The sequence below is a fragment of the Bombina bombina genome, chromosome 6 (genome assembly GCF_027579735.1).
Source record: "Bombina bombina isolate aBomBom1 chromosome 6, aBomBom1.pri, whole genome shotgun sequence".
NCBI classification, from domain to species: Eukaryota; Metazoa; Chordata; class Amphibia; order Anura; family Bombinatoridae; genus Bombina; species Bombina bombina.
Genome location: NC_069504.1, coordinates 31,589,144 through 31,615,048, shown reverse-complemented (window position 1 = coordinate 31,615,048; position 25,905 = coordinate 31,589,144). Strand labels below are relative to the sequence as shown.

General features: G+C 36.8%; 1 protein-coding gene across 3 annotated transcripts in view; it reads left to right on the top strand.

Moving 5' to 3' along the window:
* Positions 1 to 25,905, top strand: part of LOC128662555 (uncharacterized) — a 204,142-nt gene that overhangs the window by 48,557 nt on the left and 129,680 nt on the right. For all 3 annotated transcript variants that reach the window (XM_053716347.1, XM_053716348.1, XM_053716349.1), the window contains exon 3: positions 10,640 to 10,987. In XM_053716347.1, the coding sequence (XP_053572322.1) occupies positions 10,640 to 10,987 (348 nt within the window). The remainder of the gene's footprint in view (positions 1 to 10,639; positions 10,988 to 25,905) is intronic.

The following is a 25,905-nucleotide window of genomic DNA, read 5'->3' as shown; positions in this document are numbered from 1 at the left end:
ATCTGTCAATCAATTGATGAAAATGGCGACAGGAACTTCAGCTCTTATCTGTGTAGCGTTTATAGTGAAATAGCTCTGAAGAGAAGTATATACTAAAGATTTCATTAATAAAACTCATTCATTTTTTAACTTCTGTTATTATCAGATTCTGTTAGAATCTTCTGTTATTAACCAATAATAGTTCAGTGCCCAATATGGATCACCAACTTACTATATTTTTGTTTTACTATAAGAGAAAAACAAAGACTTCAGTCTGTTAGAAAGCCTTCAAAAAGACAGGGAAAACAACACTCTTTACATTTATATAAAGCACATTTTAATTTTAACACAGTTCAAAGTCCAGAACGGAAAACAAACTAGGCAAATACAAGCATAGCAAAAAAATATATATACACATATACAAAGTATCAACAAAACTCACTCGCTACAGTCACTCAACATACATACTATGGCCTCTAGTTATCAACGTGTCTACTTACCTGCCTTCGCCGGCCCCAATACGCTCGCCTAAGCTCGCCTCACATCACCGCCGCAGACCTGAATACGCTCGCCAAAGTTATTAAAAAGCTGTCAAAAAGCCGCGCACCAAGTACGGGGCGATGAGCAGCGGACTGTGATAGTTATCACTCATCCGATCTTGCTGCTCTTCAGCTTTTCTACAGCTTTATTGATACCCCTGTCACTAAGCACTCACACTATACTATACTGTTTTACCCCTTATACCGGCGCCCCCGGAGCCCCCAGCAACTAAATAAAGTTATTACCCCCTAAACCGCCGCTCCCGGACCCCGCCGCAACTCTAATAAACTTATTAACCCCTAAACCGCCGCTCCCGGACCCCGCCGCCACCTATATTAAACTTATTAACCCCTAAGCTGCCCCCCCTACACCGTCGCCACCTATAATAAATGTATTAACCCCTATCCTGCCCCCCTATACCGCCGCAATCTATATTAAACTAATTAACCCCTAAACCTAAGTCTAACACTAACCCTAACACCCTCTAACTTAAATATTATTTTAATAAATCTAAATAAAAATTACTCTTATTAACTAAATTAATCCTATTTAAAACTAAATACTTACCTATAAAATAAACCCTAAGATAGCTAAAATATTACTAATAGTTATATTGTAGCTATTTTAGGATTTATTTTTATTTTACAGGCAAATTTAAATTTATTTTAACTAGGTACAATAGCTATTAAATAGTTATTAACTATGCAGAATCAGCCAATAGAATGCGAGCTCAATCTGATTGGCTGATTGGATCAGCCAATCGGATTGAACTTGAATCTGATTGGCTGATTCCATCAGCCAATCAGAATTTTACTACCTTAATTCCGATTGGCTGATAGAATCCTATCAGCCAATCGGAATTCGAGGGACGCCATTTTGGATGACGTCCCTTAAAGGAACCTTCATTCTATTTTAGGACGTCGGAAGAAGAGGATGGATCCGCGTCGGAGGTCTTGAAGATGGAGCCGCTCGTCATCGGATGGAAGAAGATAGAAGATGCCGCTTGGATGAAGATGTCTACCGGTCTGGATCTCCTCTTCTGCCCGGATAGGATGAAGACTTCTGCCCGATGATGGACTTCTTCAGCCGCCGCTTGGATCAAGACTTCAGCTGGAAGATGGACGTCTTCAGCCCCCGCTTGGGCTTGGATCAAGACTTCAGCCGGAGGATGGACGTCTTCAGCCCCCGCTTGGGCTTGGATCAAGACATCGGAGCCTGGACCGATCGGTGATACCCGGCGTGGTGAAGATAAGGTAGGAAGATCTTCAGGGGCTTAGTGTTAGGTTTATTTAAGGGGAGTTTGGGTTAGATTAGGGGTATGTGGGTGGTGGGTTGTAATGTTGGGGGGGTATTGTATGTTTTTTTTTCCAGGCAAAAGAGCTGAATTCTTTGGGGCATGCCCCGCAAAAGGCCCTTTTAAGGGCTGGTAAGGTAAAAGAGCTTTTTTATTTTAATTTTAGAATAGGGTAGGGCATTTTTTTATTTTGGGGGGCTTTGTTATTTTATTAGGGGGTTTAGAGTAGGTGTAATTAGTTTAAAATTGTTGTAATATTTTTCTAATGTTTGTAAATATTTTTTTATTTTTTGTAACTTAGTTCTTTTTTATTTTTTGTACTTTAGTTAATTTAATTGTATTTATTTGTAGATATTGTATTTAATTAATTTATTGATAGTGTAGTGTTAGGTTTAATTGTAGATAATTGTAGGTATTTTATTTAATTAATTTATTGATAGTGTAGTGTTAGGTTTAATTGTAACTTAGGTTAGGATTTATTTTACAGGTAATTTTGTAATTATTTTAACTAGGTAACTATTAAATAGTTATTAACTATTTAATAGCTATTGTACCTGTTTAAAATAAATACAAAGTTGCCTGTAAAATAAATATTAATCCTAAAATAGCTACAATATAATTATTATTTATATTGTAGCTATATTAGGGTTTATTTTACAGGTAAGTATTTAGCTTTAAATAGGAATAATTTATTTAATAAGAGTTAATTTATTTCGTTAGATTTAAATTATATTTAACTTAGGGGGGTGTTAGGGTTAGGGTTAGACTTAGCTTTAGGGGTTAATACATTTATTAGAGTAGCGGTGAGGTCCGGTCGGCAGATTAGGGGTTAATACTTGAAGTTAGGTGTCAGCGATGTTAGGGAGGGCAGATTAGGGGTTAATACTATTTATTATAGTGTTATTGAGGCGGGAGTGAGGCGGATTAGGGGTTAATAACTTTATTATAGTAGCGGTGAGGTCTGGTCGGCAGATTAGGGGTTAATAATTGTAGGTAGGTGGCGGCGACGTTGGGGGCGGCAGATTAGGGGTTAATAAATATAATATAGGAGTCGGCGGTGTTAGGGGCAGCAGATTAGGGGTACATAGGTATAATGTAGGTTGCGGCGGTGTACGGAGCGGCAGATTAGGGGTTAAAAAAATATGCAGGTGTCAGCGATAGCGGGGGCGGCAGATTAGGGGTTAATAAGTGTAAGGTTAGGGGTGTTTAGACTCGGGGTACATGTTAGGGTGTTAGGTGCAGACTTAGGAAGTGTTTCCCCATAGGAAACAATGGGGCTGCGTTAGGAGCTGAACGCTGCTTTTTTGCAGGTGTTAGGTTTTTTTTCAGCTCAAACTGCCCCATTGTTTCCTATAAGGGAATCGTGCATGTTTTTGAAGCTGGCCGTGTCCGTAAGCACCGTTGGTATTGAGAGTTGCAGTGGCGGTAAATTATGCTATATGCTCCCTTTTTGGAGCCTAACGTAGCCCTTCTGTGAACTCTAAATACCAGCGGTATTTAAAAGGTCTGGGGAAAAAAAAGCCAGCGTTAGCTACGCGGGTCGTTTCCGACAAATCTCTAAATCTAGCCGTAAGTTTTATATAGGTTCTTAAATCCTTTATCCCTATAAAATCATTATTTAACGTTGGTACAAAAACAGAAAACTGTTTTATTGTTATTAATCCTAATTAATTTACTGCATCATATCCGATGCTTTATAGGCATGTCTTACCTAAACATATACCATATAGATAGCTGAATATACCCTCTATTCTATATTGTTTAATTGAACACGCTCTTAAATTACATTAATACTTATTTCTCCTACCTCCATATAAACATCTAGTCTAAGCTGAATAAGCATATATAGATATTTAAATGTAATAATTTTTACTTAGGTGTGACTCCTACTTAGTGGTGTTATATGAGTTTTAAAAGTATATAGATGTTAGGAAGTACATAGATTGATTTTATGTCCTTAAAGGTAACTCGCAAATTCAAATTTTTCATTAAGACCTCTGGGATAAAGTGTCTTAAGAGTATACATCTATTTAGTCTCTTTTTGTAAAAGGCACTTATCACCTCCTCTTCCTGACATAATGCCCCTATCAATGCCCACAAACCTCAAAGTTTCAGGGTTTGATTCATGGCTTTCAAAAAAATGTCTTGCCACAATTGTGTTCTTTCGGGAGGTTATGTCATCTCTATGTTCTCTTATGCGGTCTTTGATCTGTCTTTTCGTTTTACCCACATAGAATTTGGGACAAGAACAAGAGAGGAGATAAACCACACCGAAAGAATCACAATTAGCGAAATGTTTTATCTGATATCGTCTTTCTTCTGTATTGAAAGTTTTAGTCCTCATCATAAATGGACAGTGCACACACCTTCCACATGGAGAGTTGCCTCTTATCTTATGAGAACTAAGCCAATTTCCCATATGGGGAGACCTTACATAGTTGCTTTTTACTAGTGCATCTTTCAAATTTTGTGCCCTTTTGCTGTCATTTGGGGGTATGTACCTACTGCTTCTTTTATCCCTTCATTATGAAGTAGATAATGCCAGTTCTTTTTAAAGATAGTTTCCACTGACAATTAAATTTACTTATAAACCTGATTGTTTGATTTTCATTTTCCATGATTTTATTCTCCTTATATAGGAGTTACTCTCTCTGCATGTTTCTTGCTCTCTTTCATGCTTTTTTAATGCTTTTTTTTTAGTATCCTCTTCTCACAAATCTTTTTTGCATTAAGTAAGCATGTTCATCAAATTTTCTATCTATTGAGCAGTTCCTCCTAAGTCTCATAAACTGTCCAGTCGGTACCCCCTTTTTTACACTATCTGGATGTCCACTAGAAGCCTCAAGAATGCTATTTGTGGCTGTGTCCTTTCTATAATTTTCTGTGTTTTGTACAGTTCCTTGTTTTCTGATCTTAATGTCCAAAAAGTTTAGTTCACTATCATTTATTTCTAATGTTAAAAAGATATTTCTATCATTTTTATTCAATTTCTCAATAAATTCCTTTAGAAGATCCACTGGGCCGTCCCAAAGAAGCAGAATATCATCCACATATCGGACCCATAGATGTATATATTTCTCCACAATATCTCCATGTCTGTCAAAAACATCTGTTAGTTCCCATGCACCCAAATGTAGGCATGCATATGTGGGGGCACAAACTGCCCGTTGCAGTTCCTTTAAGTTGTCAGTATATTTGATTGTCAAACATGAAGACATTGTGGGTCAGAACAAATTTCAACAGTTCAATAACAAAATCTGTATGTTTAGAATATGGCTCACCTCTTGTTTCCAGAAAGTGTCTGACTGCCCCGATCCCTACATCATGAGGGATTGAGGCATACAGGCCCTCTACATCAAGTGAAACCAAAATTGTAGTGTTTGAAACTGTCAAACCGTCCAATTCTTAAAAGATAAAAAGTATCTTTTACATATGTAGGTAAGGTCACCAGAAAAGGCCTTAAAAATACATCTATGTATTTTCCTATTTTCTCAGTTAAGATGCCAATTCCTGATACTATGGGATGTCCCGGCTGATTTTTTCCTGTTTTTATGCAGTATTAGTATTGTGTAGAATACTGGGGTCACCGGATGCTCAGGATACATAAATTTGAATTCTTTCAGACTAATACATTTTTCAATTTTTGCATCATTCAAGATCTTAAAAAGTTCAGACTGTGAGTTTTTTTATTGGATTGAAGGGTAGCTTGGCATATTGGTTTTTATCATTAAGCTGACGTCTTACTTCATTAACATATTGTTTCTCGTCCATAAGGACTAGGTTACCGCCCTTATCAGCAGGCTTTATGATAATATTTTTAGCCATTATCAGATCATTTAAGGCTGTCCTTTCTTTATGAGTTAGGTTATCATTAAATAACACCTTGTCATATACTTTTTCCAGATCTTTTTCTACTGCTTTTACAAAATAGCTTACAGCTGGTACAAGAGATAGTGGAGGCATATAAACTGATTTTGGTTTTAGAAGTGAGTTTGGGGGGACTACTTCCATGTTATCCATTATATCCCCATTTACATTTTGAGTATCCCTTTCATTCTAATTCAAAAGGCTAATTAGATCTGTCAATGCTTCACTATCATTGATATCAATTTTATTTGTATTTCCTCTATTTTGCATAATTTGTGATAAGACTATCTTTCTTCCAAAAAGATTAATATCTTTTCAACTTACTATGCTTAATTAATAACTACCAGGGATTTAATCACAATAGCCAGCTTATGTACAGTTCTGAAAGAGTTCACTATAATGACTGACTTATAAACCTGGAGTGTAAAACCCTGTCTAGCAAATAAATTATTTTTTATCTAGGATAAGGCACTTTTTTAAATATATATATATAGCAAATAACTTAATACACACCAGAGGGATTATAATAATAAGCCTGCCTTAGAAATATGCAACACAAAGGGCCTCTATCTAGCAAAAAAATTACTTAGAGCTAAATATGACTCTACACGGGACTATGAAAATGAGCTTAAAATACAAGGCGTGCTCTTTAAATTTACCAGCTGTAATCTAACTATTTCCTTAGAATGCCTTTCATTTAAATAGTATATATTTTACAGTTTCTTATACTTTACCCAAATAACCAAATCAATGTTTCAGGTTCCAGAGTTTCTCCGCTAACTCCAATTTCACCTCATAAATTAAAAGAGGTAATTTTTGCAAAATTGATAAAAATTAGGCCACATTTGCTTTGTAGAGACTGGATTCCAAGGCAACAGTTTGTCAGTCAAAATTCAGCAGCAGAGACCTCTTTTTTTCTCTTGCCTGAGGCTATATCACTTGACATAACCCCACACATTTTTATTCTAATCATTGGTAAAATTGGGATGATAGGCCCTCGGAGCTTGTCTTTGGATTGGCCCTTCAAGCTGAAACATTTGATTGTCCTACTGGGAACATATGTTGTAAACAGTCAATTTGTTTGGCTGTCATACCAGTCTTAATCCCCTAGGGGGCAGCAAACAAAGACAAACAGTTTCATTTTTAACATTTCTAACAGTAAACTATATCATTTAATATGTATATTTAGTATATTCACTATTATCTGATATTAATAAACTATGTGATCAGCATATATATCCCATTCAATATAATTGAAAATGTACAATTTGAGATCAAACACTAGTATTATCAATTCTATGTTAAAATAGAATATATATATATATATATATATATATATATACTTCCTATACATTCTACTTATAATATTTTGAGAGATGTATTTAAAGTTATATAAATATTTAGTGCATAACTATATATGACTTAGGTCACCCCATGCAGGCAATCCTGTATCAGCATCTATTAGCCCCATCTGGAAGATAAAAAAAACGAAATATATTATATATTTTAAAATGGGATTATTACAATTGTTATTTAATCTATTACAAATCTGAATTGCATTTCCCATATCCATATATAGATATTTATACAGTCTTGAGTATCAATTAAATCTTTGAGAATTATACAGTTCATATAGATGAATTTCTAACTTCTCACACAATTTAAATTCTTATATGCTTTCAGCATTCCTAGGGTTAAACATGTCTCTCTGTTTTCTTTCTGCTATTTCTTACTTGAAACGCCAGCTCATCTGGGAGATGTATATTGGGGGCTTAGGATGGGGCAATTTATCACCTATATGCTAAGGGCTATTTCCTCTGAGTACATTTGTACACTCCATTATTCTTATAGACGTACCGTCTGTTCCTTACATGGGACCTGTGAGTTTTATTATTCATATTGGGCAGGAACCCCATTTATGGGCATATATCTGAGGGCTCCATATGTTAACATTCACTTTGAATTGGCCCACTGGCCTTGTTTATACAGCGGGCTAAATCCTTTGTTCTCTCCTGTGTAATTTTGCATTTTGAGGGAGGGAGGGAGGATTGAACTTTGATGTGTAGTCAGCCAGGCATCTAATGTCTCATGATCTCAGAACTGCAATACACAGAATGTGTCCAGTATTAAAATAAGCATTTTCAAACTCAATATCTGATAGATTGTACACCCACTTCATCCCATTATATATATATATATATATCCTCAGCAGTGGTTCTCAGCGGCGGTCCTCAGCGGTGGTCCTCAGCAGCGTGGAGGCTCCCATTTATGTGATCACCCATCGCACAATGAAAATTGAATGCAAGGTACCCCATATTTATTGGGGTACCTTGCATTCCTATTGACTAAAATTCCAAAATTTCAGCCAATAGGAATGCAAATTACCTCAAATTAAATACGGTACCTTGCATTCAATTTTCAGTGTACGCCGGAGATCGGATGAAGAGGAACCTCCCTGCCACTGAAGATCGCTGCCACTGAAGACCGCCACTGAGAACTGCCGCTGAGGATCGCCACTCCAGATCTGCACATCAGGGAATACCACTCTGCTCCACGCCACCTTCGTTCCAGATGAAGATAGAAGATGAATGAGCCATCTGGACGATGAGTATCTATTTGGGGCTTAGAGTTATTTTTTTTTATTTTTTTTTAAAGATTATTGATTTAATGGGCTGTACAAGAGCTGATTGCCCTTTTAAGGGCAGTAAATTAGCTGAATTCCCTTTTAAGGGCAATGCCCAAACAAATGCTCCTTTAGGGGCAATCGGTAGCTTAGTTTTTTTTAGTGTTATTTTTTTTTATTTTGAGGGGTTGGTTGGGTGGGGGGTTTTTACTGCTAGGGGGTAATTTTTTAAGTAAAAAAGCTGTTTAACTTAGGGCAATGCACTACAAAAGGTCCTTTCGAGAGCTATTGGTAGTTTAGTATTAGATTAGGGGTTGTTTTTATTTTGGGGGGAATTTTTTATTTTTATAGGGGTATTAGTTTAGGTTTACATTTTTTATTTTGGATAGCTTGGTTTATTTTGTTTCTGTAATTTTACTTTTTTATTTTTTGTAACTTTAGCTTGGGGGTTTGTATTTTTTAATCATAGACTGCCCTCTGGCAGGCTTATCGCCATGTTACTACCATAAGGGGTTTACCTGATAAGTTTACTTTTATACCATGTAGTCTTGTTCTGGATGAAACTGCTGACCTGTTCCATCTTGACTAAGACCTTCTCCTGTCATATCTTGTCTTCTCATTTCCTCCTGGCTGCAGTACAGTGAGGCAGCCAGGTCTAGTCTGTTTTTCCTTCTGCTCACAATCACAATAATGTTTGAGAAAAAATACAAAGCACAAAGGAAACAGGAACAGTCAACAGCTGTCACAGAACTGTGATCTGTGGCCTGATGTCGATATAATGGTCTAATTATGCAAGGTGCGGTCTTACTATTTTTGATAATTTTATTTAAAAAAATATTTATTAAAAAGTTGGATTTCAGAATAAGTTTGGAGTTTGCAATACCGGATTTGAGGATTTGGACCTGTAATCAAATAATAATACTAATAACAATAATAATATTAATAATAATAATAATTTGTAATAATAATACTAATAACATTTTCGTTTGGTTAATTGGTGCTTAGTGGTAGATTTATGAAATGTCGGGCAGACATGATACGCTGTAGCGGATCATGTCCGCCGCACATTGCTAAATGCCGTCAGCATACACTTTCGGCATTTATCATTGCACAAGCATTTCTGGTGAAATGCTTGTGCAATGCTGCCCCCTGCACATTCGCGGCCAATCAGCCGCTAGCAGGGGTGTCAATCATCCTGATCGTATCCGATCGGGATGATTGCAGTCCGCCGCCTCAGAGGTGGCAGATGAGTTAAAGGGACACTAAACCATAAAAAAAAGTAATCTTCAATTGCAAGTTTATTATAGATTACATATATTTGTAATAGGCTTTGTGTTTCCAATTAATACCATTTCTTATAAAATCAAGATTGAAAATTTAACAAATTCCAAACCCACCGCCAGCTAGTATTTTTCAATCTTCAAATCCGGACCGATAACCCAGGTTATCAAAATGGATGACAAATGCCGCTATGCGCATGCGCAATATTCAGTCCATAGTATACGTCACCAGCAGACCCTCTGTATCGGGTAAGAACTGAGCGCTGCGCTGAGAGAATCTCCCTAACAATAACGAGCATTAGGGTTAGAAATAAGCGCATGCGTCTGGTGACGAGATAGCATATGCGAGTCAAGGAACACAAAGCGCATGCGTCTGGTGACGACATAGTCACTTAATGATATGCATAAAATGGGAATCGGATTGGCGATTGTGTTTGGTAGTGCACGGCCCATATTAGAGGGTTGACTGTACTGACGTCATGCTCTAAATATATATTATAATTTTCAAGTCTTCTGAAAAATCGTTTTACTGAAAAAATAGGTAAGATATGTTATATAAACGTTTGTTGTTTGAAAACGATAGTCAGGTTGGGCTGAAAATAATAAAGTTTTGGAATCCTTTAAGGAGCAGCGATCTTATGACCGCTGCTTCTTAATTTATGTTTCCAGCAAGCAAGAAGGCTCACGTGGAAACAACAGCATATGCTGCTTCATAAATCTACCCCTTAGTGTTTAATTTTAGAGTTTAGTAAACAATGGTTCACATGCTGTTCTTTATCATGTGCTCTATAGAAAATAACAACAGGTTGCTGCATTGTTGCTATTTTTTGGTGGTAAATCTGTATACTGGAATAATGACTTGCTAAAAGAAAACAACATATAAGGCAAAAGTTCAAAATGGTGTCAGCAAGGACTCAGAGTTGTGAAATGGGGGAATATATATGAATTTTCTGTAATACTCTAACAAATATTTATATGGAAAAAAACTATCTCAGCATTATTAAATGAGTTATATTGACAAATGGTATCTGTAATTGTTTTGTTTCTGCTTTTCAGGAGTTCAGTGCACAGCAGTAGTTGTAGGTTGGCTACACAGAGACGTTCTCCTGCCGTGTATTGTAACCTACAGGGATGAATTTGACTATAATGAGCTTGTGATTAACTGGCAGCGCACAGAAGATGACACTGTGGTTCACAGCTTCCATTACAATGCCAGTCAGTCACAGTATGAAGATAAACGCTACCGAGGCCGGACACAGATATTTTATGATCAGCTTCCTGAGGGCAACGCCTCTCTGTTACTGAGGGACCTCTCTAATGCAGATACTGGGAATTATACCTGCTATACTATTATTAAGGAGAGAACAGGATATGTCACTAAATATGTTGAACTGTTGGTAGAAGGTAAGTTATTGTATACTGACACAGAGTATTAGGTCTTGCTGATAGTTATTTATACAGACATGCGCTCTGCGGTGTATATTTGTACATATGGTGAGCACCTATGAAGTATAACTGCAGTTTGTTGCAGAATAATGATAAATGCCAAAGTGTAGTACAATGATTTTATATTGTTTTATTGTTAGACGAATAGAGACAAACAAACTTAAAAGTCAAAACTTAAAAGTCAAAAAGTAACTTTATATTTGGTTCAGACAGAAAATGTCTCAATTTATTTCTGTTGTCAAATGTAATTGGTTCTCTTGGAATCCTTTGTTCAAAAAGTTTAACTAGGCAGATTCAGGATCAGCAATATACTACTAGGCACTAGCTGGTGACTGGTGCATGCACATATATGTCTCTTATCGTTGGCTCACCAGATACTGTATGTCCAGATAGCTCCCTAGGCAGTTGATAGCACATAGCTGATAGCTGCAGTTAATAGCTGCAGTTAACAGCACATGGTTCATATCTTGCACTCTGTTTTGAGATAAGACTAACGCACAATCTGGTATTAAAAGTTGATGTTTAATCATTTTAACCAGCGCATCATAAGACGACCCAATTCTTTTTGCGTGTGCGCGTATTACAAATTGTGAGTTAAAGTTATGGTAAAAATTGACCATTGAAAAAATTAAGGGCTTTCATCCATGAAGTATAAAATTCATCATGCTGAAAGTTCCTTTATTTGTTTGCAGATTATGCCGCATGAGCTGCTTAGGCAGCCAATCACAGAACCCTATTAGACTAAGAGGTGAAGTTTCCCCCTCTTAGCCAATAGCCGTGTGTGAAATCCGTGACAGGTGGCGCCAAGCCAGATTTCCCGCACAGGTTATTGGCTAAGAGGGGGAAACATCACCTCTCAGGCAAATAATGCTCTGCCGTGGGCTGCCTGAGAAGCTCAGTGCTCAGTGCGGCGAATGCTGCAAACAAATAAAGGAACTTTCATCATGAAACATTTTATGCTTCATGACTGAAAGTCCCCTGTTTCAATAGTCAATCCTAGCATTTCACAACCGCAAGGATTTATCATCAAGTGTTGCAATCAAGCCCAAAATAAAATACCTATGTAAAATGTAATTATTGTCTGCTAGTCTGCATAATAAGAATATCCAACAAGGTTAATTGTTCACTGTTTTAAGAGTATTCAGCAAGGTGAATTGTCCTCTGTGTTAATAGATGCCCCTCTTTGTGTTTCAAACAAAAGGTCTGCATAACAAAAAACATTTTTTACTTTGTGGAGATATAGCGCTAAGAGATAATTGCACCTTAAAGGGACATAATACTCATGTGCTAAATCACTTGAAACTGATGCAGTATAACTGTAAAAAGCTGACAGGAAAACATCATCTGAGCATCTCTATGTAAAAAAGCAAGATATTTTCCCTCACAATCTCCTCAACTAACCAAAGTAAGTTCTGTGTAAAAAGTTACTCAGATGCTCCCAGCTGCAGGTAAAAAAAATAAAAAAAAATGAAGAAATGAACAGCAGCCAATCAGCATCAGCAGGGCTGAGGTCATGAACTCTTTTACTGTTATCTCATGAGATTTGACTTAACTCTCATGAGACTTCATAGTAAGCTTCCTTTAACCTGAATAGGGAAATAATATGAGAGTGCATGATGCTCATCCCCTTAGCTGTCCCAGGACAGACATACTTATTTGCTGCTTAGAAATCCTTTATAATGGGATGTGGCTACTGAGGAACTTTTGAGGTAAAATATCTTTCTTTTTTACATAGAGATGTTCAGGTGATATTTTCTAGTCAGCTTTTTACAGCTATACTGCATCACTTTCAAGTGTTTAAACATTTGGGTATTATGGCCCTTTAAGCTCTGATGAGGCTATCTAGCTAGCCTAAAGGACTGAATAAATAGAAATATAAGTGCAGAGCGCCTCAATTAGGGCTGGTGAGAGGGGGAACCCTTGTGGGAGTTATAAGTGCGTCTAGTTAGCGTTCTGATTGTAAGACTGACCTGAGATCCCAGCATAAAATCAAGAATTTATATATTTATGTAGGTTAAAACATGGATAAATCAAATGCAATAATGGTGAAGGTTAAAAACATAGAGTATATAAAATTGTGGATCCACAATGTACAAATATACAGAATTAAAACAATATGTTCATGGCAATCTGTTGTGATGCCTGATGGTCTGGGCCATTAGAACGGTGTCCGTGGATCGTGTAGAGTAGGGTACCTTGTTTGTGAATTCTGAATTTGGGTTGGATAATGTAGTGAGGGGTTACCCTCAGTGATGGTTTAGATAGTGTTGTGGTATCTGTGGTGGTGTGGGTATAATCGTGATGTTAACCACAATTGCTTACAGAGTGGTTGATTATTTAAGTGTTTAGCAAAAATAATATTGTAGCATACAATAATACATGAATAAATTGTTTGGAGACCCTTGATGAGCTTTGTAGAAGAATATAGTATAATAATAATGGTGTCCTACAATAGTGTGACAACTAATGGACAGAGGACCATTAAATCAAGCAGCACAGGGGAAGTCTTCACATTAACACAAAAAATTAATTGCAGTTCTACTTTTATTGTTTATTGTATCACCTGCATTTGTGGCCTACAGTAGGTCGCACCTGCAGGAAGATAAGGCAAAGATGGTCTGAACATCTTAGATGCATTCTTAAAGGACTAGACAAATACAGTACTTCCAGGCATCATACATTATCACATGGCTCTAAAAAATGCCTTATGAACATCACTCCATTGGAGATAGTGACCACTAGCAACTCACAAAATAGAATGACCAAACTTCGCCAAAGAGAGACCTACTGGATCTACAAATCACATTATTATACACACCTATAGGGTACTATTCCGATATTTAGACTACACTGTTAATAAGAATTCACTTCACATACATTTTTTCATTAGCTATGTTACACTAGATAGAGTACCTTCATTATATTTATAATGCCTCCATAGTTATTATAACACATAATCATAATTTTTTCTTTGATAGGGCACATCTATATTATTAGTCATAACTCTATGTTTATTGTTTAGATAGAGATCCCCATACTTAGCCACATATTTATATTAGTTCATATTCATACTTAAGTCATTTGTTTTATGTTTTTATAGATAGGGATTATTTCATTTTATTTTTTCATGAGGTACATATATTTACTTATTTGCATAGATAGTGTTTTTATTAAGTTTCACAACATTATTATTTCATAATATGAGGTATTTACATAGGCATATTATCGTCCTATGGTTCAATAATATTATGTACATTGCATTTTTTTTGAAAAATATCAGATGGGAGGTCTTACATATTTTTTATATATATAAGGAAACTGTATTATATTACAAGCAACACATATAAATAGTATAGACCCAGTTATTTTTCACTAATTATTTTTTTTGAACAGTTTATCATCACTATTTACAATTTTTTAATAGACACAGGTATATTTCACAGTACCAATATATAATAGTTAGGAGCCGTAAATTTATTCATTTAATTTAGCTTATTTTAACATCCATCAAATACTATTGGTTAATAAGGACACACCCTCACACAGTTAAACAATGCAAGATTTCTACCAAATATGATAAACACATAACATTTTGCCCTGGTAATAGAAGAGAACACTATACAATAAGATGTGTTTAAAACACTCTAAGGATGGGTATTTATTATATAAATTCTTAGACATCGCTGTGTTTTGAAAATTATAGCTTACTAACATTATAGTCACAGCGGCCAAGAACTGTGAGGTTATGATTAGCTTGTGTGTAAATACGTCTTAAAATAGACCATAATTAGGACAGCTTTTCATTCATACCAAAGTTACACACTAGTTCATTTAATTTAATTTCAAACAACAGCCAAGAAATTTAATTGGCTAAAACGGACACACCGCTACACATTGAACAAAACAAGATCCTTCAAACAAGAGAACTGTAGGATTTATAGTCCTGACACAGAGGAGCGGACTATCTATTATGATATGTGATAAACTTTGGAAGTGTGAACAACTATCATATATTATTCGAATCACACACAGTTTGTTTATTACACTTTGCACTATTAGAGTTTTAGCGGCCAAGGGGTGGGAGGCATACATTGATAGTTTTCAAAAAACTTTATACACATAGCTATTGGGCAAGATCCACACACCTCTGTGCCCATCCAGCAATCTGATTGGCTATACACCTTGCCACATGGCTAATGACAGATGCGGATTCAAATTTGCATATAACAAAACCAGGTAGGATCAATACATATAAACGCAGATGCCGATTCTCAATTCCAAGAGTAATGAACATAGATTGTTGCTTTTAAAAGTAATGACAAATCAAACAGGGATTAAGATAGAGTTATAAGTGCTGGTGTGAAATAAATATATGATCACGCACGGTCATAAGCCATTTTACATTGCATGATAGTAATGATTAGTTGCTTGAAACAACAAACACAGTCTCCATGATATGGAAAAATGACAACACAAGATTATCTCAGATGACAATGGGAATTTGGCTACAGATGTCTATCACATAGGAAAATATCAGTTTGAAATGTATGTATACATATATAAATCACTTGGTTTGCAAATATTGCTGTCTATCATCTAGGAAACTATAAGATTGAAATGTATGTATATAGATACAAATTATTGGGTATGCAAACAATGTTGTTTGATATGTTGTATCATGTTTTTATATGCTTATATGTATATATCTTTTTGTTTTTTATACATTGTATAACTTAGTGGACATGCACTTCTCATATTATAGGGAAGTAATGCAGTTCTAGATTAGAAAGGCAAATGCACCTGTGTGAATAGAGAAAGAGTGTGCAATGGGTGTAACTCATACCCTAATTGGTTCTAGGTTATATAAATAGGAGACTTCAGCCATTGTTCAGTATCACTTGCCTGAGGAAACAGAGTGGTTAGCTCTGAGAAACGTGTAGCGTGTTTTACTGACTTATTTTATATATGATGCATTGATTTTTATAAAGTTCTTTTTATCTACTGAAGTCTCCTATTGTTTTATTGGAACATCTCGCAAAAAACCTTGGAACAGTTCATTGCCAGAGTGTATATGTGCGCTGGGCCACTGTAATATACCCAGCAGGCTGCATCAGCACTATAGTGTGCTCCCCACTGTATCCTTCTAAGGGGAGTTGTTAGTGGGAGAATTCAATGCTAACTGATCTGCACTAGGAGTCGCCCTCTATATATCTTCCATTTCTACAGTGTGACAACTATGATGGTGAGGGTGATTTGCAAACAATTAGCCAAAAAAAATAGTAAACAAAAATGGCACAAATTGCTTTGTAACTTAAATTGTCCAGTGAGAATAAGTAAAAATAAAAATATGAAAAAATTTGAAAAAATGCAAAAAAAGAAAAGTAGAATTTTTTTTTTAAATATTCTTGTGTACACAAAAAGGTTATAATCCAATAATTTGATGTTGAAGTTTATGAAAATACAGTTAGATAAAAATGACCTTATTTCTTGATGGTGAGACTGCCAGTGGAATCCTGGTGGTGAGAATCACTGTGTAGGTTCTCAAGCCTCACCCAGAGGTGAATGTAAGGATCCCTTGGTGGAGAGAAACTTCTTGTTCCTGGGGGTGAGAATCCCTGTTCTTGGATTTTATAAGTCTATTGGTTTTGTGTCTCAAAGTCCTAAAAACATAAATTCTAATAGCAAAATTTGTATGAAAAAAGGCTTGGAAATTGAAAATATGCTTACCAGCTCTTTGGTTAACGCGTTTCGGCCTTATCTAGGCCTTTTTCAAGACTAGTGTCTGTATGTGGCTGGTATCTATTTATAGTGATCTGTTGCCCTATTTTAGGTCAATGTGGGCGTGTGTTAAAACCGAAAGTGATTGCTATGTAAGATACGGATTATGATCCATAATTGTTTTAATGTTTTTATTTTCTCAATCTGAATGTGCACCTCTTTGGTGGTAATGATCTTTTAGAGTGATTCCTAATATTGTTTATAATGTTCACTTATTTGTTCTATGAGGAAAATATCGTTATGTGGTACATCTCATTGGTTGTGATGTCACATCCTGTTAAGTGATTGACGTTCAATTGTTTATCTTAGCGTTTGTGCTGTGAACATCCATTGTGTTCCTTAATCATTATCTTGCTGTTATTTAGACTGTTCGTGCAAATAAATAATATCTGATGTTTGGTGGTTTATATAGTATTGCTGAACTTACTGTGTTTGTTTATGGGATATCTATCATAAATGTCAGACTCCGGGGTTTCTGTCGTCTGATTGGGTATAACGTTATACTCGCATGCCTACGATTGGCTCCCGACATGTAAACAAAGCCATATGTTGTAGCTTAGGGATTGCTGTCATTACTGCAGCTGGCTGCATTTTCCTCTCACAATCCGACTTCTGGACGAAAGTGGTCGTGAACTAGTGGGACAGACCCTGAGCTAAATTGTCGATTGTGGAATAAAAGTGATAGTCAAATAGGCAATTGTAAAAATAAGGATAATAAACAGATAGTCATGTGACATCTGTCCTAAATGTCAGACTCCGTTGTTTCTTCCGTCTGATTGGGTGTAATGTATGCTTACACACCTAAGGATGGCTTGCTCCCGACATGTAAACATAGCTACATGTAGTAGTTTGGAGATTGCTGTCATTACTATATCTGACTCTATTTTTCTCACAATCCGACTACTGGACAGAGGTGGGCGTGAACTAGTGGGTCAGACACGGTCTAAGGTGTCGAATAGGAATTAATCAAATAGTTTAGATTGCGGCTAAGTTTGCTACGCTTAATGTGATGTCTGTTCTAAATGTCAGACTCCGTAGTGGCCGTATAATGTTTGATTTCAAGTATCAGTTAATAAAGGACCGAGGTCCTTGGTGAATGTTTCCCATCTATTTCATAATGAGTTGACCTCAGTTAGAAATTAAAGCTAAGGATGGAGCTGAGAATTGGATTTACCCAACAAAAAAGATCTAACCACAACAATGATCTAAGATGCTGCCTTAGACATAACCAGCTTAAGATAGAACAGATTTATTTATTCTCATGACACAACCTGCTGAGCAGCACTGGAGAAAATCTAGGAGTTCAGCTGATTTTCAACATTACAAATTTATCTTGAACTCCTACTACTCTGCCCTTAATTTCCATAAGCAACATTACTTCTCTACTCATCTCTAATCTTTCTTCAAACCCTAAACGTTTGTTCTCCACTTTCAATACTCTTCTCCACCCTCCCCCATCTCCTAATACAACTTCTCTGTCAGCTCAAGACTTTGCCAACCCCTTCAATAACAAAATTGACTTTATCAGAAACGAAATCAGCTCTCATCATAATTCCATTCTCTCACCCCCTCAAATGCTCACAATCAACCACAACCCACATAACCTTAAACTTAGCTCATTCTCCCCTGTTACTGAGGAAGAAGTTTTGGCACTTATACTGCGCTCTCACCTCACTACCTGTCCCCTTGACCCTATCCCCTCACAGCTACTCCCCTCCCTCTCTGCCACCCTTACCCCTATACTCACACAAACTTTCAACCTCTCCCTCAGCACTGGTAAATTTTCCTCATCGCTGAAACATGCACTTGTCATACCTATCCTCAAAAAACCTTCCCTTGATCCTACCTCCCCATCCAACTACCGCCCTATTTCCCTTCTCCCTCTTGCATCAAAGCTTCTCGAAAAACTAGCTTATGCACGCCTATCCTATTTCCTTACAATAAATTCCCTCCTTGACCCATTGCAATCTGGATTTCGTCCCCATCACTCCACAGAGACAGCAATTGTTAAGGTTACCAATGACCTACTTACAGCAAAATCAAAAGGCCACTTCTCTCTGCTTATCCTCCTTGATCTGTCCGCAGCCTTTGACACTGTTGACCACCCTCTTTTGCTCCAAACCCTCCAATCCTTCAGCATATGTGACACAGCCCTCTCGTGGCTCTCTTCCTACCTGTCAAACCGTACCTTTAGTGTAGCCTTCTCTGGGGCCTCCTCTGCCCCATCATCACTTTCTGTCGGAGTACCGCAAGGCTCTGTCCTCGGTCTCCTTCTCTTCTCAATCTACACGTCATCATTAGGTTCCCTAATAAAGTCCCACGGTTTACAATATCATTTGTATTCTGATGACACCCAAATCTACTTCTCTGCACCAGACCTTTCTCCTTCCTTGCTAACCCATGTCACTAACTGTCTTTCTCACATCTCCAACTGGATGTTCTCTCACTACCTCAAGCTAAATCTCTCCAAAACTGAGCTCCTTATTTCCCCCCTTCTTCTAAACTCTCCACCCCCAATCTCTCTATAACTGTTGACAACTCCATCATTACCCCTACCCCAAATGCCGTTGTCTCGGGGTCACATTTGACTCAGATCTTTCTTTCACTCCTCACATTCAGTCATTGGCTAAAGCCTGCCGCTTCCACCTTAAAAACATCTCTAAAATTAGACACTTCCTTACACAAGACACAACTAAGATTTTAATCCTATCTCTCATTCTCTCCCGCCTCGATTACTGCAACTCAGTTCTCTCTGGTCTCCCCACCTGCTGCCTAGCTCCTTTACAATCCATAATGAATGCCTCTGCCAGACTCATCTTCCTTACACGTCGCTCTTCATCTGCTGCACCTCTCTGCCAATCCCTTCACTGGCTTCCTCTTGCCTCTAGGATCAAACACAAAATTCTCATTCTGACATACAAAGCCCTCAACTGCACTGCTCCCCCCTATATCTCAGACCTTGTCTCCAGATACTCTCCCTCCCGTCCCCTTCGCTCTGCTCATGACCTCCTACTCTCCTCCTCTCTTGTCACCTCATCACACTCCCGTGTAAACTCCCGTGTAAGCCTAAGAGTCCAGCTGTTTGTTGATCACCTTCTTAAGAGCTGACTACAACAGTGCAACTCTTGGCAGGGCCCTCTACCCATTTGATCCCTATAATTGTTTTGTTGTACTCCGCATTTGTTTATAGCGCTGCGGAATCTGTTGGCGCTCTACAAATAACCGATAATAATTAAAAAAATAATAATAACCTTTGGGTATATGTTAAAGAGCATGTGTGTAATAGAATGAGAATTGGACATTATATCAATTTCCAATTCCCAGCTCCATCCTTAGCTTTAATTTCTAACTGAGGCCAACTTATTATGAAATAGATGGGAAACATTCACCAAGGACCTCGGTCCTTTATTAACCGATACTTTAAATCAAACATTATACGGCCACTACGGAGTCTGACATTTAGAACAGACATCACATTAAGCGTAGCAAACTTAGCCGCAATCTAAACTATTTGATTAATTCCTATTCGACACCTTAGACCGTGTCTGACCCACTAGTTCACGACCACTTTCGTCCAGAAGTCGGATTTTGAGAGGAAAATGCAGCCAGCTGCAGTAATGACAGCAATCCCTAAGCTACAACATATGGCTTTGTTTACATGCTGGGTGCCAATCGTAGGCATGCGAGTATAACGTTATACCCAATCAGGCGACAGAAACCCAGGAGTCTGACATTTATGATAGCTATCACATAAACAAACAAACGGCTAGATTACGAGTTTTGCGTTATGGCTGAAAAAGCCTCATAGCGCTGCTTTTTCACTACCGCTGGTATTACGAGTCTTGCAGGTATTTCTGTACCGCACACTTTTTTTGGCCGTAACGCAGCGTAACTAGCGCGCTTTCAAAAAGTCCTTTTTCAATGGGACTTCCTTTGCGCCAGTATTACGAGTCTACCTGGGAGACCAAAAAGTGAGCGGTACAGCCTATAACTACAAGATCCATTCCGTAAACTGAAAGTCAGTAGTTATGTGTTTTGCTCCACAAAGCTGTAACATAAAACTCATAACTAAAGTGCTAAAAAGTACACTAACACCCATACACTATCTATTAACCCCTAAACCGAGGCCCTCCCACATCTCCGCCACTATAATAAATGTAATAACCCCTAATCCACCGCTCCGGACATTGCCGCCACTATAATAAACATATTAACCCCAAAACTGCCGCACTCCCGCATCACAAACACTAGTTAAATATTATTAACCCCTAATCTGCTGTCCCTAACATCGCCGCAACCCACATTACTGTAATTAACCCCTAATCTGCTGCCCCTAATGTCGCCGCCACTATACTAAAGTTATAAACCCCTAAACCTAACCTTAAGTCTAACCCTAACACCCCTTACTTAAATATAATTAAAATAAATCTAAATAAAAATTACTGTCATTAACTAAATAATTCCTATTTAAAACTAAATACCTGTAAAATAAACCCTAAGCTAGCTACAATATAACTAATAGTTATATTGTAGCTATCTTAGGTTTTATTTTTATTTCACAGGCAAGTTTGTATTTATTTTATCTAGTTAGTAAATAGTTATTAACTATTTACTAACTACCTAGCTAAAATAAATAAAAAATTACCTGTAAAATAAAACCTAACCTGTCTTACATTAACACCTAACCTTACACTACAATTAAATAAATTACATCAATTAAATACAATTAACTAAATTACAAAAACAAAACAAACACTAAATTACACAAAATAAAAAAGAAATTATCAGATATTTAAACTAATTACACCTAATCTAAAAGCCCCCCAAATAAAAAAAAAAACCTAGCCTAAACTACCAATAGCCCTTAAAAGGGCCTTTTGCGGGGCATTGCCCCAAAGAAATCAACTCTTTTACCTGTAAAAAAAAAATACAAACAACCCCCACCAACAGTAAAACCCACCACCCACACAACCAACCCTCCAAATAAAATCCTAACTAAAAAAAAATAAGCTCCCCATTGCCCTGAAAAGGGCATTTGGATGGGCATTGCCCTTAAAAGGGCATTTAGCTCTTTTTCCACCCAAACCCTAATCTAAAATTAAAACCCACCCAATAAACCCTTTAAAAAAACCTAACACTAACCCCCGAAGATCCACTTACAAAAACTGTAAGTGGTTTTTCGGGGGTTAGTGTTAGGTTTTTTTAAGGGTTTATTGGGTGGGTTTCATTTTTAGCTTAGGGTTTGGGCGGAAAAAGAGCTAAATGCCCTTTTAAGGGCAATGCCCATACAAATGTCATTTTCAGCGCAATGGGGAGTTTAGTTTTTTTTAGTTAGGATTTTATTTGGGGGGTTTGGTTGTGTTGGTGGTGGGTTTTACTGTTGGGGGGTTGCTTGTATTTTTTTTTTACAGGTAAAAGAGTTGATTTCTTTGGGGCAATGCCCCACAAAAGGCCATTTTAAGGGCTATTGATAGTTTAGTTTAGGCTGGGTTTTTTTTTAATTTGGGGGGGGGGGGCGTTTTTATTTTGATAGGGCTATTAGATTAGGTGTAATTAGTTTAAATATTTGATCATTTCTTTTTTATTTTGTGTAATTTAGTGTTTTGTTTTGTTTTTTGTAATTTAGTTAATTGTATTTAATTAATGTAATTTATTTAATTGTAGTGTAAGGTTAGGTGTTAGTGTAAGACAGGTTAGGTTTTATTTTGCAGGTAAATTTGTATTTATTTTATCTAGGTAGTTAGTAAATAGTTAATAACTATTTACTAACTAGATAAAATAAATACAAACTTGCCTGTGAAATAAAAATAAAACCTAAGATAGCTACAATATAACTATTAGTTATATTGTAGCTAGCTTAGGGTTTATTTTACAGGTATTTAGTTTTAAATAGGAATTATTTAGTTAATGACAGTAATTTTTATTTAGATTTATTTTAATTATATTTAAGTAAGGGGTGTTAGGGTTAGACTTAAGGTTAGGTTTAGGGGTTTATAACTTTAGTATAGTGGCGGCGACATTAGGGGCAGCAGATTAGGGGTTAATTACAGTAATGTGGGTTGCGGCGATGTTAGGGACAGCAGATTAGGGGTTAATAATATTTAACTAGTGTTTGTGATGCGGGAGTGCGGCAGTTTTGGGGTTAATATGTTTATTATAGTGGCGGCAATGTCCGGAGCGGTGGATTAGGGGTTATTACATTTTTTTTTTTGTAATTTAGTTAATTGTATTTAATTAATGTAATTTATTTAATTGTAGTGTAAGGTTAGGTGTTAGTGTAAGACAGGTTAGGTTTTATTTTGCAGGTAAATTTGTATTTATTTTATCTAGGTAGTTAGTAAATAGTTAATAACTATTTAGTAACTATTCTACCTAGTTAAAATAAATACAAACTTAGGTTTTATTTTTATTTCACAGCTAATATAACTATAAGTTATATTGTAGCTAGCTTAGGGTTTATTTTACAGGTAAGTATTTAGTTTTAAATAGGAATGATTTAGTTATTAATAGTAGGTTTTATTTAGATTTATTTTAATTACATTAAAGTTAGTGGTGTTAGGGTTAGGGTTAGACTTAGGGTTAGGGGTTAATAACTTTAGTATAGTGGCAGCGACGTTGGGGGCGGACGATTAGGGGTTAATAAAGGTAGGTAGGTAGGTGGCGGCGGTGTCAGGGGCAGCAGATTAGGGGTTAATAAGTGTAATGTAGGTGGCGGCGACATTTGGGGTGGCAGATTAAGGGTTAATAAGTGTAGGTGGGTGGCGGCGACATTGGGGGCGGCAGATTAGGGGTTAATAAGTATAATGTAGGTGGCGGCGGTTTCAGGGTTGGCAGATTAGGGGTTAATAAGTGTAGGTGGGTGGCGGCGACATTGGGGGCGGCAGATTAGGGGTTAAAAAGTATAATGTAGGTGGCGGCGGTGTTAGGGGTGGCAGATTAGGGGTGTTTAGACTTATGGTTTATTTTATGGTGTTAGGTGTAAACATAAATTTTGTTTCCCCATAGGAATCAATGGGGCTGCGTTACGGAGCTTTACGCTCCTTTATTGCAGGTGTTAGGCTTTTTTTCAGCCGGCTCTCCCCATTGACGTCTATGGGGAAATCGTGCACGAGCACATAAAACCAGCTCACCGCAGCTCACCGCAGCGCTGGTATTGGATTGTAGTATGGTGCTCAAATTTGCTTTACACTGCAATATTGCCTGTTAACGCTGGGTTTTTGCAAACCTGTAATACCAGCGCTGTAGGGAGATGAGCGGTGACAATAACTTGCAAGTTAGTACCGAGCAGCTCTTACCGCAAAACTCGTAATCTAGCTGAAAGTAAGATCAGCAATACTATATAAACCACCAAACATCAGATATTATTTATTTGCACGAACAGTCTAAATAACAGCAAGATAATGATTAAGGAACACAATGGATGTTCACAGCACAAACGCTAAGATAAACAATGTACTGTCAATCACTTAACAGGATGTGACATCACAACCAATGAGATGTACCACATAACAATATTTTCCTCATAGAACAAATAAGTGAACATTATAAACAATATTAGGAATCACTCTAACAGATCATTACCACCAAAGAGGTGCACATTCAGATTGAGAAAATAAAAACATTAAAACAATTATGGATCAAAATCCGTATCTTACATAGCAATCACTTCCGGTTTTAACACACGCCCACATTGACCTAAAATAGGGCAACAGATCACTATAAATAGATACCAGCCACATACAGACACCAGTCTTGAAAAAGGCCTAGATAAGGCTGAAACGCGTTGACCAAGGAGCTGGTAAGCATATTTTCAATTTCCAAACCTTTTCTAATACAAATTACACTATTAGAATTTATGTTTTAGGACTTTGAGACACAAAACTGGCAGGAACAAGAAGTTTCTCTTCACCAAGGGATCCTTACATTCACCTCTGGGTGACGCCTGAGAACCTACACAGTGATTCTCACCACCAGGATTCGACTGGGATCCTCACCATCAAGAAATAAAGTCAATTTTTATCTAACTGTATTTTCATAAACTTCAACAGCAAATTATTGGATTACAACCCTTTTGTGTACACAAGAATTTTTTAAAAAAATTCTACTTTTCATTTTTTGCATTTTTTCACATTTACTTTATTTTTACTTATTCTCACTGGACAATTTAAGTTACAAACCATTTTTGTTTACAATTTTTTGGCTAATTGTTTGCAAATCACCCTCACCATCACAGTTGTCACACTATTGTAGGACACCATTATTATTATACTATATTCTTCTACAAAGCTCATCAAGGGTCTCCAAACAATTTATTCATGTATTATTGTATGCTACAATATTATTTTTGCTAAATACTTAAATAATCAACCACTGTGTAACCAATTATGGTTCACATCACGATTATACCCACACCACCACAGATACCACAACACTATCTAAACCAGCACTGAGGGTCACCCCTCACTACATTATCCAACCCAAATTCAGAATTCACAACCAAGGTACCGTACTCTACACGATCCACAGACACCGTTCTAACGGCCCATACCATCAGGCATCACAACAAACAGATTGCCATGAACATATTGTTTTAATTTTGTATATTTGTACATTGTGGATCCACAATTTTATATACTCTGTGTTTTTAACCTTTACCATTATTGCATTTGATTTATCCATGTTTTAACCTACAGAAATATATAAAGTCTTGATTTTATACTGGGATCTCAGGTCATCAGTCTTACAATCAGAACACTAACTAGAAGCACTTATAACTCCCACAAGGGTTCCCCCTCTCACCAGCCCTAATTGAGGCGCTCTGCACTTATATTTCCATTAAAACACATTTTTAACTGCTATTTAGACAGGATAGCATAAAACACTTGTTTGTTTATGAATATGCATTATATATATAAATTATACTCCTTGCACTCATTATAGTGCACGCACAATATGTGACATGCAGATGCCAGTGTGCTTTAGACTCATGTTAAAAAAAACTTTGGACTTACTAAAGCTACAAAAAACAAAAACAAAGTGCTATTGTTTGCTGAAGAATGATGTTAACCCACAAAATTGCTAGTTTTTTGTGCTCCACT